The sequence below is a fragment of the Branchiostoma lanceolatum genome, chromosome 8 (assembly GCF_035083965.1).
Source record: "Branchiostoma lanceolatum isolate klBraLanc5 chromosome 8, klBraLanc5.hap2, whole genome shotgun sequence".
In the NCBI taxonomy this organism is placed as follows: domain Eukaryota; kingdom Metazoa; phylum Chordata; class Leptocardii; order Amphioxiformes; family Branchiostomatidae; genus Branchiostoma; species Branchiostoma lanceolatum.
Genome location: NC_089729.1, coordinates 11,469,923 through 11,485,246, shown reverse-complemented (window position 1 = coordinate 11,485,246; position 15,324 = coordinate 11,469,923). Strand labels below are relative to the sequence as shown.

The 15,324-nt window shown below is 42.3% G+C and overlaps 1 protein-coding gene across 1 annotated transcript; it reads left to right on the top strand.

Annotated features, from left to right (window-relative positions):
- Positions 1 to 2,752: 2,752 nt before the first annotated feature.
- Positions 2,753 to 11,707, top strand: LOC136440247 (xaa-Pro dipeptidase-like). Its single transcript, XM_066436158.1, has 9 exons — positions 2,753 to 2,976; positions 4,592 to 4,814; positions 5,754 to 5,932; positions 6,544 to 6,722; positions 8,117 to 8,305; positions 8,847 to 8,947; positions 9,343 to 9,486; positions 10,147 to 10,266; positions 10,626 to 11,707. The coding sequence occupies exons 1-9, from the start codon at positions 2,777 to 2,779 to the stop codon at positions 10,764 to 10,766; spliced, it is 1,476 nt and encodes a 491-aa protein (XP_066292255.1). The 5' UTR covers positions 2,753 to 2,776; the 3' UTR covers positions 10,767 to 11,707.
- The last annotated feature ends 3,617 nt before the right edge of the window (positions 11,708 to 15,324 follow it).

Below are 15,324 nucleotides of genomic sequence, written 5' to 3'. Positions count from 1 at the left end.
CGCGACAACTGTAACGAGAGTGTCATCCTGGTTAATTTCAGGCCGTCCGGCTCCCAAATCTCTGGTCCCTTTCGGTGATGGGCAGCGACTGAGATCCTGGCGTGTGATACATGTCATAAGCTCCACCCAAATAATCACAAGCCTGTATTGACTTATGAGTCACCCAAGAATCAATGCTCACTCAGATAAAACAACTTCAATGCAAAACAAAAAATATCACCAAAGAATGCTTCAGAGCAAGGAGGTCCTTGTTCAGAGCAAGGAGGTTATCTAACCTCCTTGGTATACCATATGATGTTTACTCAGTAAACAGCGCACGTCTGGACGGACCGCGTTTCATTTCTAATACATGTACAATATCATATGATATGATACGATATGATACGATACGATATAATATATGACATAAATTGATGATATAACATAAAACATCGGCGATCCTACCCGCGGTCGGGCTGGTACCTCGGGTGATACCCTGTGTTGTATTCTATATATCATATATCATATATATACCATATATCATGTCATGCCTGGGCCTGATACAGGCGTTCCGGACCGTGTGATAACTATCCGTATCACATAGGGTTCGGGAGTTGTATCACACGGGCTTCCATAGAATATTTCTAATGCATTTTGAGCGCGCCGGTTGCGCCGCCGTCGTGAATTCGAATACCGGATTCGGAGGTTGGAATCAATGTTGTTACATTTTTTTGTTCGAGGAGACAAAACTCCCTCCATTCTGGCGCATTCCTCCTTGAAATGTGTGTTTTCTCGGGTGGGCATGACATAAATATAATACAACACGGTGTATTCCGATCCGCATCACCCTCGGTCTCAGCCCTCCAGCGGATCGGATCGCCCTACCCGCGGTCGGGCTGGTACCTCGCGTGATACGGAATACCCCGTGTTGTATTCTATATTTATATCATATATATTACATATTATATATCATATATATCATATTTATCATACATATCATACATATCATATATGTCAGATATGTCAGATATATCAGATATACAATGTATCATACATATCATACATATCATACATATCATATATATATCATATATATCATATATATCATATACATCATATTTATCATATTTATCATATTTATCATATGTATCATACATATCATATATATCATATATATCATCATATGTATCATATATATCATACATATCGTATATCGTATTATATATTCTACAATAAAGATTCCAATGGAGTGTTTGAGGAAACTGGGTTCGTAAATCTGCCGGAATTGGGCAAAAGTTGTTTTTGCCACGTTGAAGTTATTTGACCTTTCCCTTTCTGTCCCTCCCCTTTTCATTTTACAAATGTAATAGTCTCGTTTGCAGGCTAGTTTTGCAACGGGTCTATCTCCATTCTTTTATCTCCTATACTCATATTGCTACCCTTCTCTGATAGGTGTCGATGGTGTTTGATATAGGAGGTAACGTCAATACTAATAGAGCACCGAAAAACCCTAGAAGAGTTACACAGTTAGCTATTAAATAATAGCTTTATTGCAAGTTCATGCCCGAAGGCTAATTGCAGACAAACAAGTACATGGGAATACATGGGAATCAAAAATAGGTATCTAGGCTACTGTCAAAGTTCTAAGTTAACTAAGGTTGACTATGGTTGGGTTTGACTTCTTTTTTGAAGGCAGTGGAAAATGAAGAGACCCACGTTTTTCATCGTAAGTGGGTTTGTTGATTTTAGTAGTGATATGGATTTTTGTAAGCTATTCAAATGGTGAAAGCTAGGAGAATTAACGGAAGCTGTTTTATATAAATCGTTTCTTTCGGCCTCATATAGAGGGCATTGGCAAAGGAAATGTATTTCATTTTCCACTGCGTTCATTGTACAAAACTTACACATTCTCTCGTGAGCGGGCAGCTTTTTATATCTACCCTTTTCTATTTCTAGTGGATGTGCACTTATTCGTATCTTACACACAGCTGACCGTTGTTCAAAATCTTTGTTGGAAAGATATTTTTCCATTGAGTATTCTGTTTTAACATTCCTATAAAATCTTAACTTACTGTCATCGATAGATAATTTATAAAGAAAACTTTGAATGTAAATGTCGGTCAGCCTTTTTCTTAACAATGTACATATATAGGACAACAATAGTCCCAGATAACAATAAGAATTAGTTATTTCAATAGTATCTGAGCCAAAGGAAAATTTCACATTTTTTACTGATCGTCCAGATTTGTTGAAAATTACAACTTTAGTTTTCTTCATGTTTAATTGTAGTTTCCATTTTGTACAGAATATGTTCAGTCTGTCCAAGGCACGTTGTACTCCTTTTTCCGACTCTGAAAATATCACGACATCATCAGCATATAATAAACAAGGAACAAGTAGATTGTGTAGAGTGGGGGGTTCACAGTCGGGATTATCTAATTCTTTGACTAAATCATTTATGAATAAGTTAAAAAGTGTGGGAGAGAGGTTACATCCCTGTCTCACGCCTCTATCAGTAGTGAATAATGGTGTAAGACCCGTATAGAGGTTTTGACGCAGGTCTTTGGATTAGAATACATTGATGTAAGTAAACTATAGAATTTACCACCTATTCCCGAACTTATTAATTTGTAACGGAGTCCCTCTCTCCACACACAGTCAAATGCTTTTCTAAAATCTACAAAACATGCATATAAACGTTTGTTAGTATTGGTGTGTTAAAAGACGGCACTATGGTAAATGCCCGGTGCGAAAAACCTGCAACCTAGACTATCGTTCTCCTTTCACGTAACCCAAGATGGCGACCGGACGGGCCGAAGCAGCGTACTGTCTCGGGCAGCAGTGCCTGTCCGTGCCGATGGCGATGTTCGCCGACAACCGGCGGCGGCTGTGCGAGCGGCTGCGGCGAAGCGACCAGGTCCCGGACGGGGCGTACGTGCTTCTACAGGGCGGGGAGAGCCAGAACCTGTACTGCAGCGACAAGGAACTTCTCTTCCGGTAGGGACATATCCTGCCCCGCCCCTATCCCGGTAACGGTACCATCGGGAGCTCCCCGGTACCTCCCCGGTACCTCTACGGGGCTGGGAGTGACGCCCAGCAGCCCAGGCAGATCAGCGCGCACGGGGTGGTTTAACGGGAAGAAACTGCTCTTCCGGTAGGGACACATCCTGCCCCGCCCCCTCCCCTAGTCCGGTAACCCGTATAACCATGGGGAGCTCCCCGGTACCTCTACGGGGCTGGGAGTGATGCCCAGCAGCCCAGGCAGATCAGCGCGCACGGGGTGGTTTAACGGGAAGAAACTGCTCTTCCGGTAGGGACACATCCTGCCCCGCCCCCTCCCCTAGTCTGGTAACCATTAACCATCGGGAGCTCCTCGGTACCTCCACGGGGCTGGGAGTGATGCCCGCCCGCCCAGGCAGATCAGCGCGCACGGGGTGGTTTCCCAGGTTGATTTCATTTAGGTCGTTCCCTAGGTGGCGATAAGGTCTCACACTGCAATTAGGCTATCCCATTGGATATAAAGTTAAGATACAGACCTTTTATGGCCTTAATTCTGATAAAAACACAGCGTTTTCAGAGATGTTTTACTATTGCAAGCACACACGTTTTTTCACACCACGTGAACACACAATGTCACCAAAATCTAAACAGCCGAACGATATCTAATTCATTTATAACTGCAATTACCCACCAGCCGCAAGAGGCTCTCTGGTGCCGACAGAGCCCGACCAATAGCGTATACATCCGACAATCGCTTGGATGCCGAAACCTTCCTTATCCTGTGGGATCAATTAAAAGCATCGACTTGAAGTTAAACACCTGCCTTTGGGGCCCAATTACTTTTTTAGCCCGCACACATTTGGACTCTACAAGTGCATGGACTAATTCAGAGACCATAACTCGAAAGACAGGCTGACAGAAATAGACCTTTTAATGCCTTAAGCTTAGACGAAGCCTGGTAAAACACCATTGGAGAATGGTGACCAGGCTTACCCTTCCCTATGTGGAATTGTTTCCAGATGTTGTTTTCAACTTCAACTTGAAGTTCAACGGACTGTCTTTTCGCTGTGTCAGGAACTTAAACCGAGACGTCACTGTGATAGATCAAGAATGGAACGTCACGAAATGGCATAAATTTTTTGCAAATCAGCAAGTTAATAACGATTTTGATAAATATTTCCATGTACTCGCTGTTATATGTCCCCCAATGAAAACTTATGTCTAAATGCTGTTTCCAGGTGACTATTTAGAACTGGATATGTCATGCCTGTAAATATGTGACGCATGCATTTGCCCGCCATTTTTCTCGTCGCACTCACGCAACTACTGAGGAAATAAAAGTCTCAGCTGTGACCCACTTCCGACACCAGTGTGACAATGGACTTGGCCTCGTACGCTAGACTGTATGTACTCTTCGGCTGTTACTCTAACTACGGGACGGAACGGTCCCGCACAAAGCGAGGGCTCAATGTGAACCTCAGAGAGCTACATCTCGACTCTAGCTCATCTCCAGGTCATACTACATCCAGGACATCTCCCGGTTTCCTCTTACAGTTCTACACAGTACTCTTATAACACTCTACACATGTGTTCTTCACCCCCCTCCCCCCAGGCAAGAGTCGTACTTCCACTGGCTGTTCGGAGTGCTGGAGCCGGGGTGTTACGGTGCGGTGGAGGTCGCCACGGGAAGGGCATCCATCTTCATCCCGAAGCTTCCCGCGGAGTACGCCGTGTGGATGGGGAAGATCCACCCTCCGGAGCACTTCCGCGACAAGTACGCCATCGATGACGTGTTCTACACCTGCGACATCGCACAGGTCCTCGCAGATAAAAAGGTGGGGAGGTGCCTCCTTTTTTCCCCCTACTAGTATATAAAAGTATAGAGAGGGTCTGAATAAAAGACAGCCTGGAGATTTATTCAACCGACATTTCGGTGACCATCTGTCACCTTCTTCATGGCAATTCTGACTGGTTCACATCGCAAAGCAGCACAGGTGTCGCTGCTTAAAGATGAGTTCCAAAATGCAAAGTATTGTCACAGTCACAGGGAATGACATCACAATGTGGTCCCAAATGTAAAGACACCTGTACTGCATTGCAATGTGAACCCGGGTCAGAATTGCCTCGAAGAAGGTGACAGATGGTCACCGAAACTTCGGTTTAATAAATCTCTTGGTTGTGTAAAAAGGAGTCTTTTTATTCAGTGACTTACCAACCTGATGAAACTATTCACGGAGTAGAGAGGGTCTGCATGCTCTTCTCTGCAAGGTATATGGGCAGCCTGTATTTATTTCCCATAATTTGTAGGGAAAGCAGTCATATTCATCATCATAATTCAATAGCTTAGGCGACCAAATTTTGCTTTTATTTCAAACGTCAAGTTTTACCCTCACAAAAATCATTTTCCTTACACTGTAGTAGTTACAGCCGACCATGCTTCTGACGCTGTGTAGCATGAACACCCAAAATCTCTTTCGTGCAACTAGATTTTTAGGTTAGATGCACCAGTCACTTTTTCCCCAAAAAAAGAATTTCGAGCCCTGGTTATTTTTGTCTGACCCTTACCGTGTGATCCTTCATGACCTGAATGAAAATGGCGAGCACGCCGATTTGAGTTGTTCATGGAAGGATAGAGACTTAGACAAGCAAACTAACAAACATTCACACCCATGTTCCTTAATATTACCAGCTGTCCATGCTCCTGACGTTGCATGGTGAGGCCGCATTCATACGGACTAAAACAAACAAACATTCAAAACCCTTCTTCCCTCCAGCCCTCCATGCTCCTGACGCTGCGGGGCGTGAACACGGACAGCGGGACCACATGTCGCGAGGCTGCGTTCGACGGGATCAGCGAGTTCAACGTGAACAGCAAACTGCTGCACCCCGAGATCATGGAGTGTCGCGTCATCAAGTCCCCCATGGAGATAGAGGTGCTCAGGTACACCAACAGGTGAGTCAGGCAGGTGCTCAGGTACACCAACAGGTGAGGCAGGCAGGTGCTCAGGTACACCAACAGGCGAGAAACATGTGTGCTGATATAGGTAAAGGTAAGCTGTACACCAACAGGTGAGTTGCACAGGTGAACCGGTACACCAACAGGTGAGTCACACAGGTGAACCGGTACACCAACAGGTGAGTCACACAGGTGAACCGGTACACCAACAGGTGAGTCACACAGGTGAACCGGTACACCAACAGGTGAGTCACACAGGTGAACCGGTACACCAACAGGTGAGTCACACAGGTGAACAGGTACACCAACAGGTAGTCACACAGGTGAACAGGTACACCAACAGGTAGTCACACAGGTGAACAGGTACACCAACAGGTGAGTCACACAGGTGAACAGGTACACCAACAGGTGAGTCACACAGGTGAACAGGTACACCAACAGGTAGTCACACAGGTGAACAGGTACACCAACAGGTGAGTCACACAGGTGAACCAGTAAATACTGTACATAGCATCTGTCTTCTCTCTCACGACCTGGGGAAGATTAGCTCTTCAGTGAGCTAAACTGGATCATGATCCCTTTCCATTTTTTCCTTCCTTTTGCTACAGGATCAGCAGCGAGGCCCACAAGGAGGTGATGAAAGCCATTCGGCCGGGGATGCACGAGTTTGAGCTGGAGTCTCTGTTCCAGCACTACTGCTACAGCCACGGGGGCATGAGGCACATGTCCTACACCTGTATCTGTGCCTCCTCTAACAACGCAGCCACACTGCACTACGGACATGCAGGTTAGTCAAACCTACACCTGTTCCTGTGTCTGTGCCTCCTCTAACAATGCAGCCACACTGCACTACGGACACGCAGGTTAGTCAAACCTACACCTGTTCCTGTGTCTGTGCCTCCTCTAACAACGCAGCCACACTGCACTACGGACACGCAGGTTAGTCAAACCTACACCTGTTCCTGTGTCTGTGCCTCCTCTAACAATGCAGCCACACTGCACTACGGACACGCAGGTTAGTCAAACCTACACCTGTTCCTGTGTCTGTGCCTCCTCTAACAACGCAGCCACACTGCACTACGGACACGCAGGTTAGTCAAACCTACACCTGTTCCTGTGTCTGTGCCTCCTCTAACAATGCAGCCACACTGCACTACGGACACGCAGGTTAGTCAAACCTACACCTGTTCCTGTGTCTGTGCCTCCTCTAACAATGCAGCCACACTGCACTACGGACACGCAGGTGAGTCAAACCTACACCTGTTCCTGTGTCTGTGCCTCCTCTAACAATGCAGCCACACTGCACTACGGACACGCAGGTTAGTCAAACCTACACCTGTTCCTGTGTCTGTGCCTCCTCTAACAACGCAGCCACACTGCACTACGGACACGCAGGTTAGTCAAACCTACACCTGTTCCTGTGTCTGTGCCTCCTCTAACAAGGCAGGCAATAAAATTTTCTTTCTGCCACTTGGATACGGTCTTCGCAACCTATAGATCTGCTTGGAGATTATCTCCTCTAACAACATGGCCACACTGCACTACGGACATGCAGGTTAGTCAAACCTACACCTGTTCCTGTATCTGTGCCTCCTCTAATAACGCAGCCACACTGCACTACGGACAGGCAGGTTAGTCTGTAGCCCAAAGAGCTAGACATGTCTTCATCATCATTTCGGAAGTGTTGCCCAGACTAATTTCACCCTCACTTTCCAGAAGTTCCAGTCAGCCATAGCGTTGTTTAAGTCCTCAACCTGCATCCTACTCAAGCAAGTTTGTCTATGTAAATCAGTCTGGCAGTCGGGTCGCATGTTTATATCCGTGTTTTGGCATCCACGGTATGAGTATGCTTGCTAGTTCCTCTTTGTTTTCAGTAGCAGTGCCCCACAAATATTGTCCTTCACTCTTTCTCAGGACCAAGTCTTGTGGAAGATTTGCTATTCAGTAAGTTAAACGTAGGTTGACTAGGCAAAGTAGTGGGCAACCTCAAGCCAACCGTACACTGTACTCAAGCCGTATCTTCAGAAAAGATGCAGTAGCCGCATGTTCCTGTTTAGAACTTTATTCAAGCCCATATCCAGACTAGTTTTGCCTTGTGTGTGGCTTTCTTGATGGTCAAAGGCTCGAATCTAAATAAATCTAATTAAAAGTAGGTTGACATTTACATACATTTCCTTTCAGGTGAGCCTAACGACCGCCTGATTAATGATGGAGAGATGTGCCTGTTTGACATGGGTGGGGAGTACTACTGCTACACCTCGGACATTACGTGTTCCTTCCCAGCCAATGGCAAGTTCACGGCTGACCAGCGGATGATCTACGAAGCCGTGCTGTGTTCCAACCGTGCTGTCATGGCCGCCTGCAGACCAGGTGAGTTCCGTGTTACGTTAGGTGTCACCCTCGCCGACAGAAGGAGATTGGTAGGACCCAGGACCTATGGGAGAAGGGAGCCTCTGGCCTGGTGTGAGTTACGAGAAGTGCTGCAAACCTAAACCCCGGACTTGAGTCAGACTGGACCTAACGTTTAGGTCAAGTCCCAAAAAACTAAACGTCTGGAATCAAGTCTCTCACTCAATATTCTTTTTGTTCTGAATCATCTTAAACCTTCTTTAGATCATGAAATTTTGTGTTTACTACTAACTGTATATGATTTTGCATGATTGTATAGTTCTATGAAAGATTCATGCCATATAGTCTATATGTAACTGAAAAAAATATACTCTTAGCACACATATACCATGGGTACAGGTCCAGATTTATAAGTCCGTACCTGAAACCCTGGACTTGAATCCGGACCTGAACCTGAACATGAGTTTAGGTATGCAGCACTAATCCTGATGTTGCGTAAGCATGTCAACTGATGATGATGATAGTAGACTTTTCAATCCTCCCTCAAATTTTGTTTCCGCAGGCGTGTCCTGGCCAGAACTACACCGTCTCTCACTGCGGGTTCTGCTGCAGGAAATGCGGGATGGTGGGCTGCTGCAGGGAGAGGTCGACGACATGATGAAGGTCAGAGGTCATAGGTCTCATAGGCAGGGCTCGAAATTCATTTATGGAAATAGGTGCATTGGTGCACCCAACCAAAGAAATTAGTTGCACAAAAAGAATTTTGGGTGTTCTACATGAAATAAAATTGAATATCAGCAAAATTTAATCACAAGGTTTAACGCTGCTACCTCTCTTAAGCTCGCGCCAGAGCTATAGTCACATGCTGCTGCGGTATTTGACAAAAATGTTCCTATGGTTTTAAGTTTGCGGTGAAACGGTCGCCGCAAAAACCGCAACATAAAACCACCGCGACTATTTCTGCATTTACAGCTGTAGCCTTATATTTTTTTTCTGCAAATATGCCTTATGATTAGAACCCAGCAGCAACATGTCTGTATGATCCCTCTAACCGGCAGGTTCACCTGGGTGCTGTCTTCATGCCCTGCGGAATGGGGCATCTGATGGGCTGTGACGTGCACGATGTTGGAGGTTACCCAGAGGGCACCGAGCGCATCAACGAGCCGGGGATACGGAACCTACGGATGGTCAGAGACCTTGAGGTGAGGGGTCAAAGTACAGGGGCCAAGGGGTACATGGAGGGCACAGCAGGGGAGTTTCCAGGTATATCCTTCTGCACTATCCCACTATCACACAAACATACCTGTCTCTGAACATTATCCACAGACACAATCATACCTGTCTCTGGTGCTGAACACTATCCACACATAAACATACCTGTCTCTGGTGCTGAACACTATCCACAAACATACCTGTCCCTGGTGCTGAACACTATCCACAAACAAACATACCTGTCCCTGGTGCTGAACACTATCCACAAACAAACATACCTGTCCATGGTGCTGAACATTATCCACAAACAAACATACCTGTCCCTGGTGCTGAACACTATCCACAAACAAACATACCTGTCCCTGGTGCTGAACATTATCCACACACACACACACACACACACACACACACACACACACACACACACACAAACTTACCTGTCCCTGGTGTTACATTTTGTATACACTATCCACACACATTATCATAACTGTCCCTGGTGCTGAACACTAGCCACACACAAATATACCTTTCCCTGGTGCTGAACATTTAGGCATACAACATTTCTTTTTTTAGTGTAGGGCGTCCCCAGCTAAAAGCCTACAGCTTGATGGAATAGTCCTGACTGTTGACCCTTGACCTTTGCCTCCCAGGAAGGAATGTGTCTGACGATTGAGCCTGGCATCTACTTTATCCCTGCACTGCTGGAGCCGGCACTACAGAACCCTGAACAGGCACCATTCTTAAATGCAGAGGCCATCCAACGCTTCCAGGTGGGGCCTCACGGACAAATCTTATAAAGTCTAGTTATACGAGAATGTTTTTGTTTTTTTTCCAATTTTAGACACTGCTCAAATTGTGTAATAATATTGGATTTTAGCCTTGCATGAATGTCTCTTGCCTTTCCTATTGGTCTGTAACCCGAAGCCCTTGTAACTCTATTCCTGATGTAGAAGTTTTCATCAAAGCTTCATCAAAACAAGGAGGTTTCAAAGATTCTTGATCAAAACATGGACTTCATTCTCCTTTGCATACAGGGGCTTGAAAACTGTCTTTGTAAATCAAACTTCAGTGGTCCTGAAAGCTAGGCTTTTGCAGGAACAGTACATGTTGCTATCACATCGTTACCCAGGGTACTGGTGGCGTGCGAATCGAAGACAACATCATCATCACCGCGGATGGTTGCGAGCTACTGACCTGCGTCCCTCGTACGGTCGAGGAGATCGAGGCGCTCATGGCCGAGGGCAGGAGGGAGCCCCTGGCAACGAAGTAGGGATACCCCAACAACTCTAGGGGATACCACGGCTACTACAGTGTGAGACCTTCGCCATGGCAGAAGGTGTTGAAAAAAAGTGAAAAATTGTGCTTAAGCAATAATGACAAATGTGAAGACAGTGAAGTTTTTTTATCAGAATAAGTTTAATGCACCTGGTAATAGCTTCACTTTTATGGCCTTTGTTGCAGACTCAATATTTTTCACTGCTAGCCAAATGACAAGTCCTTCTCCGCCAGCAATAAGAAAAAAATGTAATAATAAAACGGGAACTTGAAAAAGAAAATAGCTGGAAGGAGTCTGCAATGGAGGCTACACTTTTACACATCATAAATGAAATCAAATATGTTTGTCTTCCTGTATAAACAAAGTTACTTGTTACTAGAAAATTGAAATATTATAAAGTAAAGTGCCTTATAGTATTAGTTTTATGCCTGATTTTTATAGAGTTGCTATTTTAAAGTCCTTATCAGATAAGCAATGACTTTATATTGACCACCATGAAAGCTAAATATCAAATTTGTATCTGAGTGTGTCTATACAGCCGGTATAACCGCCCTTAGGCGTAACACACCAGCTTAAAGTTTGCAGATGCCCGGTGTAGCAGTAGCTGGTTATATTACACTGAATGACCTGTTTCAACCATATCTTTGCACATCTAAATGCAAGTGTTGTTTAAAGCTATCTTGTGAAAACACTCCTACTAGACTTGGTAATATTGTGGAATCTAAATTTGTTGCCAATCTTTAAGAAACTACCTTATATGTATATCAAATTTATTTTTGCTACTAAGCTAAGGCTTACAAACATGTTATCAAATCTCCCGCTGAATTTTAAACAGAGATTTGCTTCTGTGCAATTATTTTGAGCTAGGCGCTCTAACTACTAAGCCATTCCTTGATTTATTTTTGAGAGCAATATGTGCCAAATAAATTTGCTTTTGACAAAAACATTGCTGTGTGTTGTGTTCTTTGTTATCTTGCTGCAGCAGTTGAATATCTACTGTAATGTGGGTGGATGACATGCACATGAACCATGGTGGATTGGTTTTACTTTTTGTACAAATTACAGTCAAACCTGTACTGGTGACCACCTCTACATAATGACCACCTGGCTTTTGATATACTGGTACAGTCAAACCTGTACTGATGACCACCTCTACATAAGGACCACCTGGTCATTGATATACAGTCAAATCTGTACTAGAAACCACCTAGGACCACCAGGCCATTGATATATAGTCAAACCTGTGCTAGTGATCACCTCTATTTATAAAAGGACAACCTTACCATTGATATACAGTCAAACCTGTACAAGTGATCACCTCTACATAAGGACCACCTGGGCATTGATATACAGTCAAACCTGTACTAGTAACCACCTCTATAATTATAAGGGCCACCTGGGCATTGATATACAGTCAAACCTGTACAAGTGATCACCTCTACATAAGGGCCACCTGGCCATTGATATACAGTCAAACCTGTACAAGTGACCACCTGTACATAAGGACCACCTGGCCATTTTTTCGAACACGACCTTTATCCCGCCAAAGTTTTGTTCACCCAAGGTTATAGAACCTTGTTCAGAGGAAGTAAAATGCTAAAACACCAACAGTTAAAGCCAAACTATAAAAAAAGAACGCTTCAGAAGAAGCACATTACATTCAATACCAAAACAAAATATCACAAAGGCAGTCTGGCAGACAAAATGTTTTTATTGAAAAACATACAATTACAATAAACAGCTCATTCAAGTTCAATCTTCATAACAATTACAATACGAAATCTGTAACATACAATTAAACATACAATTAGATGATTGTACACATCAATAACAATCACATTATTTTATAGTAACTGTTGTACTTTACACAAAACAACCAGACATAATAAAGATTCTTCACGATACACCAACTTGTTTCTTCATTCTTTAGCATGTTAAAGAAAGAAGTCTCCAAGAGATTGATGAAAGTATCAGGCTTGGTGGAAAACTTAAATATCTGGTTATATCAATTTCACTCCCTGAAACTGTGTGTATCAAGGTACAGACTTTCCCCCTCTGACAATGTTTTTATGTTGGTAATCTAATTTAGTATAATTACTTTTTAAATCCAAGAAGAACAAATCAAAATGGTGTGGCCCAATTTTTCAGCTATTATAAACCTGTCAGGCTTAACCTTCTCCCTACTGCCTAACTCTGTAACCAATTGGGAAATCCTCTACTGAGGTGAAACACAACGTTTTTTCTATCGGCTGATAGTGACTAGTCGACTGTGCTATGATAACTTTTATACAAAATGCAAGACTCATCCTATTGCAAATAAAGACTGTGTGAAGTATCTTGCGTGCAGCATAAAGAAAGTATAAAACATCTTACGAGATGTACACTAAATTCTTCAAGACATGTATATACAATATGTTTTAAAGCTCGCACAATCACAGTCATACAACTACAGTGTACACATCTCTTTTACAAATCCTTTCTCGTGAAGTCAAAGAACATTGAGCAGCATTCCAGTTATCTATGGCCCTTTAGGTTTTTAAATGACATCAAAAAGTTTCCGGGATAATAGAAAGGTTATCAGTATTCATTGATAAATTGTTGGTTTTCTTACAAGATAGGTACTTGGTATTAACGGCAAAGTTCTTTGTAGATTGCGTAGAGAGAAAAATATCTTGCCCACCTTGGATATTAAGCTTAGAACAGGACAATGGACATTATCCACAAGTAGGTTGGTTTATTTCAATTTCAACATTGGCGAAAGTATGCAAAAGCACACTTTCTATTAGCACACAATGGTAGGGTTGTAATATTTGGCATCCAGCATTTCTTTTCCATTGCTAAACAGAAACCGACATTCGTGTGTTCACGAGCCACCCATACACAAATCAATGTAGAATTACTATAAGATGGCCTACGGCATATCAAAGATAGATAGGAATTGAAGAGGCAAAACTTTAATTTGTTATCACTTTCAAGACCTAAATGACAAAATGACAGTAGTTGTTGTTGCGTTATACATGTACTGTACTGTATTTATATTATAATTCACAATCAACCATTCCAAGTATTTGATTTCAAACATGGCATATTAGCAATAATTACCTGCAACATTGATACATTGTCATTATATATCATCACATTTTGCTTCCACGGATTTGTATTACTATAATAGATCTGCATATCATGTAGTATAGAAACTGCATCATAATAATATAACATGTAATATAGCTTTATATACAGGCCCTTCATGATGTAGTCTTATTCACAGGATTATGTACAAGATTCCATCTCAGAACACTTTAACAAAATAACCTGTTTCTTATAGACTCCTAAATGGCCTAAAATTGGGACTTTGGGGCGTATTATATGCTGTTTTCTGACTGTATGTCAGTTTTTGTTGTACATGGTTCAAGGAAAAAGAGACATACATGTACTTAACAAAACCACAAAATTATACATTACAGAACAATTAATATTCTTCACTTTGAAATGAAAATCTGTCAAAAAAAAACAATCCTGCAAATATTCTATTATAATAAAAAGCAACAGAGGAAAGCAGAATTATAATCATCATTAAATAGATTATTTTAATAGATTATTTTTAAAATTCAGTTAAGCAGCAAAACGCTTTAATCAAATAAGATCAACTTGAATGGGCAACAAACAATTAAGAAGAAAGCATCTAGTGACAACAACATTCTCGAGAAACTTTGCAAATTTCAAAATCAAAGTTGAACCAATATCAAACTTACAAAGTTACATGCTTTCCTATATATATATAAGTTATAGCCTCAAATTCAAAACATAAATCTAAAGACTTAGGTTATCCAAGTCTTAGAATCAAAGCAAGAAAAGGCTGACCATGTCTTGCTAAATTGTAATTCCATGGAGAAAGACTTTTATTATAAACTTTCTGGTGTCTTCCTTTTGCAAACATGGCACTGGAATATATTGTAATCACTTATTGAATTCAAAAAAATGCAGAAAATTGAAATCCTTGCAATTCATCATAAAATAAAATGATTCTGATCAATTCTCGATGTAAATATATACAGTAACATTATGCACACGCACTGTCTTATAAAACACATTCAATTTAGCAATCTTGCAAATGAACTACAGTTCTGTAACAGTTCTGTAATAACAATGTATTCTTGATTCTTAAGTATCATGTCAAAAAACAGTCAAACCTGTACAAGTGACCACCTCTACATAAGGACCTGGCAAATACATTTTGTATGACCACTTTTTGGTGGTCCCTTTGATAAATTTTCCCATTGACACAAGAATCAAGAATCCTGTCTAAAGTGACCACTTGTCCAAATAGACCACATTGAATGAGTAGTCATCTTGGGCAGTTTTGTCTGTACTACTAGGAAAAGACACCGTACATTTTCAAAGTTGTTAGACTGTGGACTGAGTTTCTTCTATAGACTAACTTGTAATTTTTGTTATATCTGCTGTTCTATGCACAAGATATTGCAGCATTGGTACCTGTATTTCACTGTTGGTGTGTATACGAATGCCTTAACTGATGTTGTGAGAAATCATG

What these genes read in the sequence shown, in the direction of transcription:
- LOC136440247 (XM_066436158.1), top strand. Translation starts at nt 2,777, where the DNA reads ATGGCGACCGGACGGGCCGAAGCAGCGTACTGTCTCGGGCAGCAGTGC. An exon ending in ACTGCACTACGGACATGCAG is followed by an intron (nt 6,723 to 8,116) that starts GTTAGTCAAACC and finishes ATTTCCTTTCAG; the next exon opens with GTGAGCCTAACGACCGCCTG. An exon ending in CATGGCCGCCTGCAGACCAG is followed by an intron (nt 8,306 to 8,846) that starts GTGAGTTCCGTG and finishes TTGTTTCCGCAG; the next exon opens with GCGTGTCCTGGCCAGAACTA.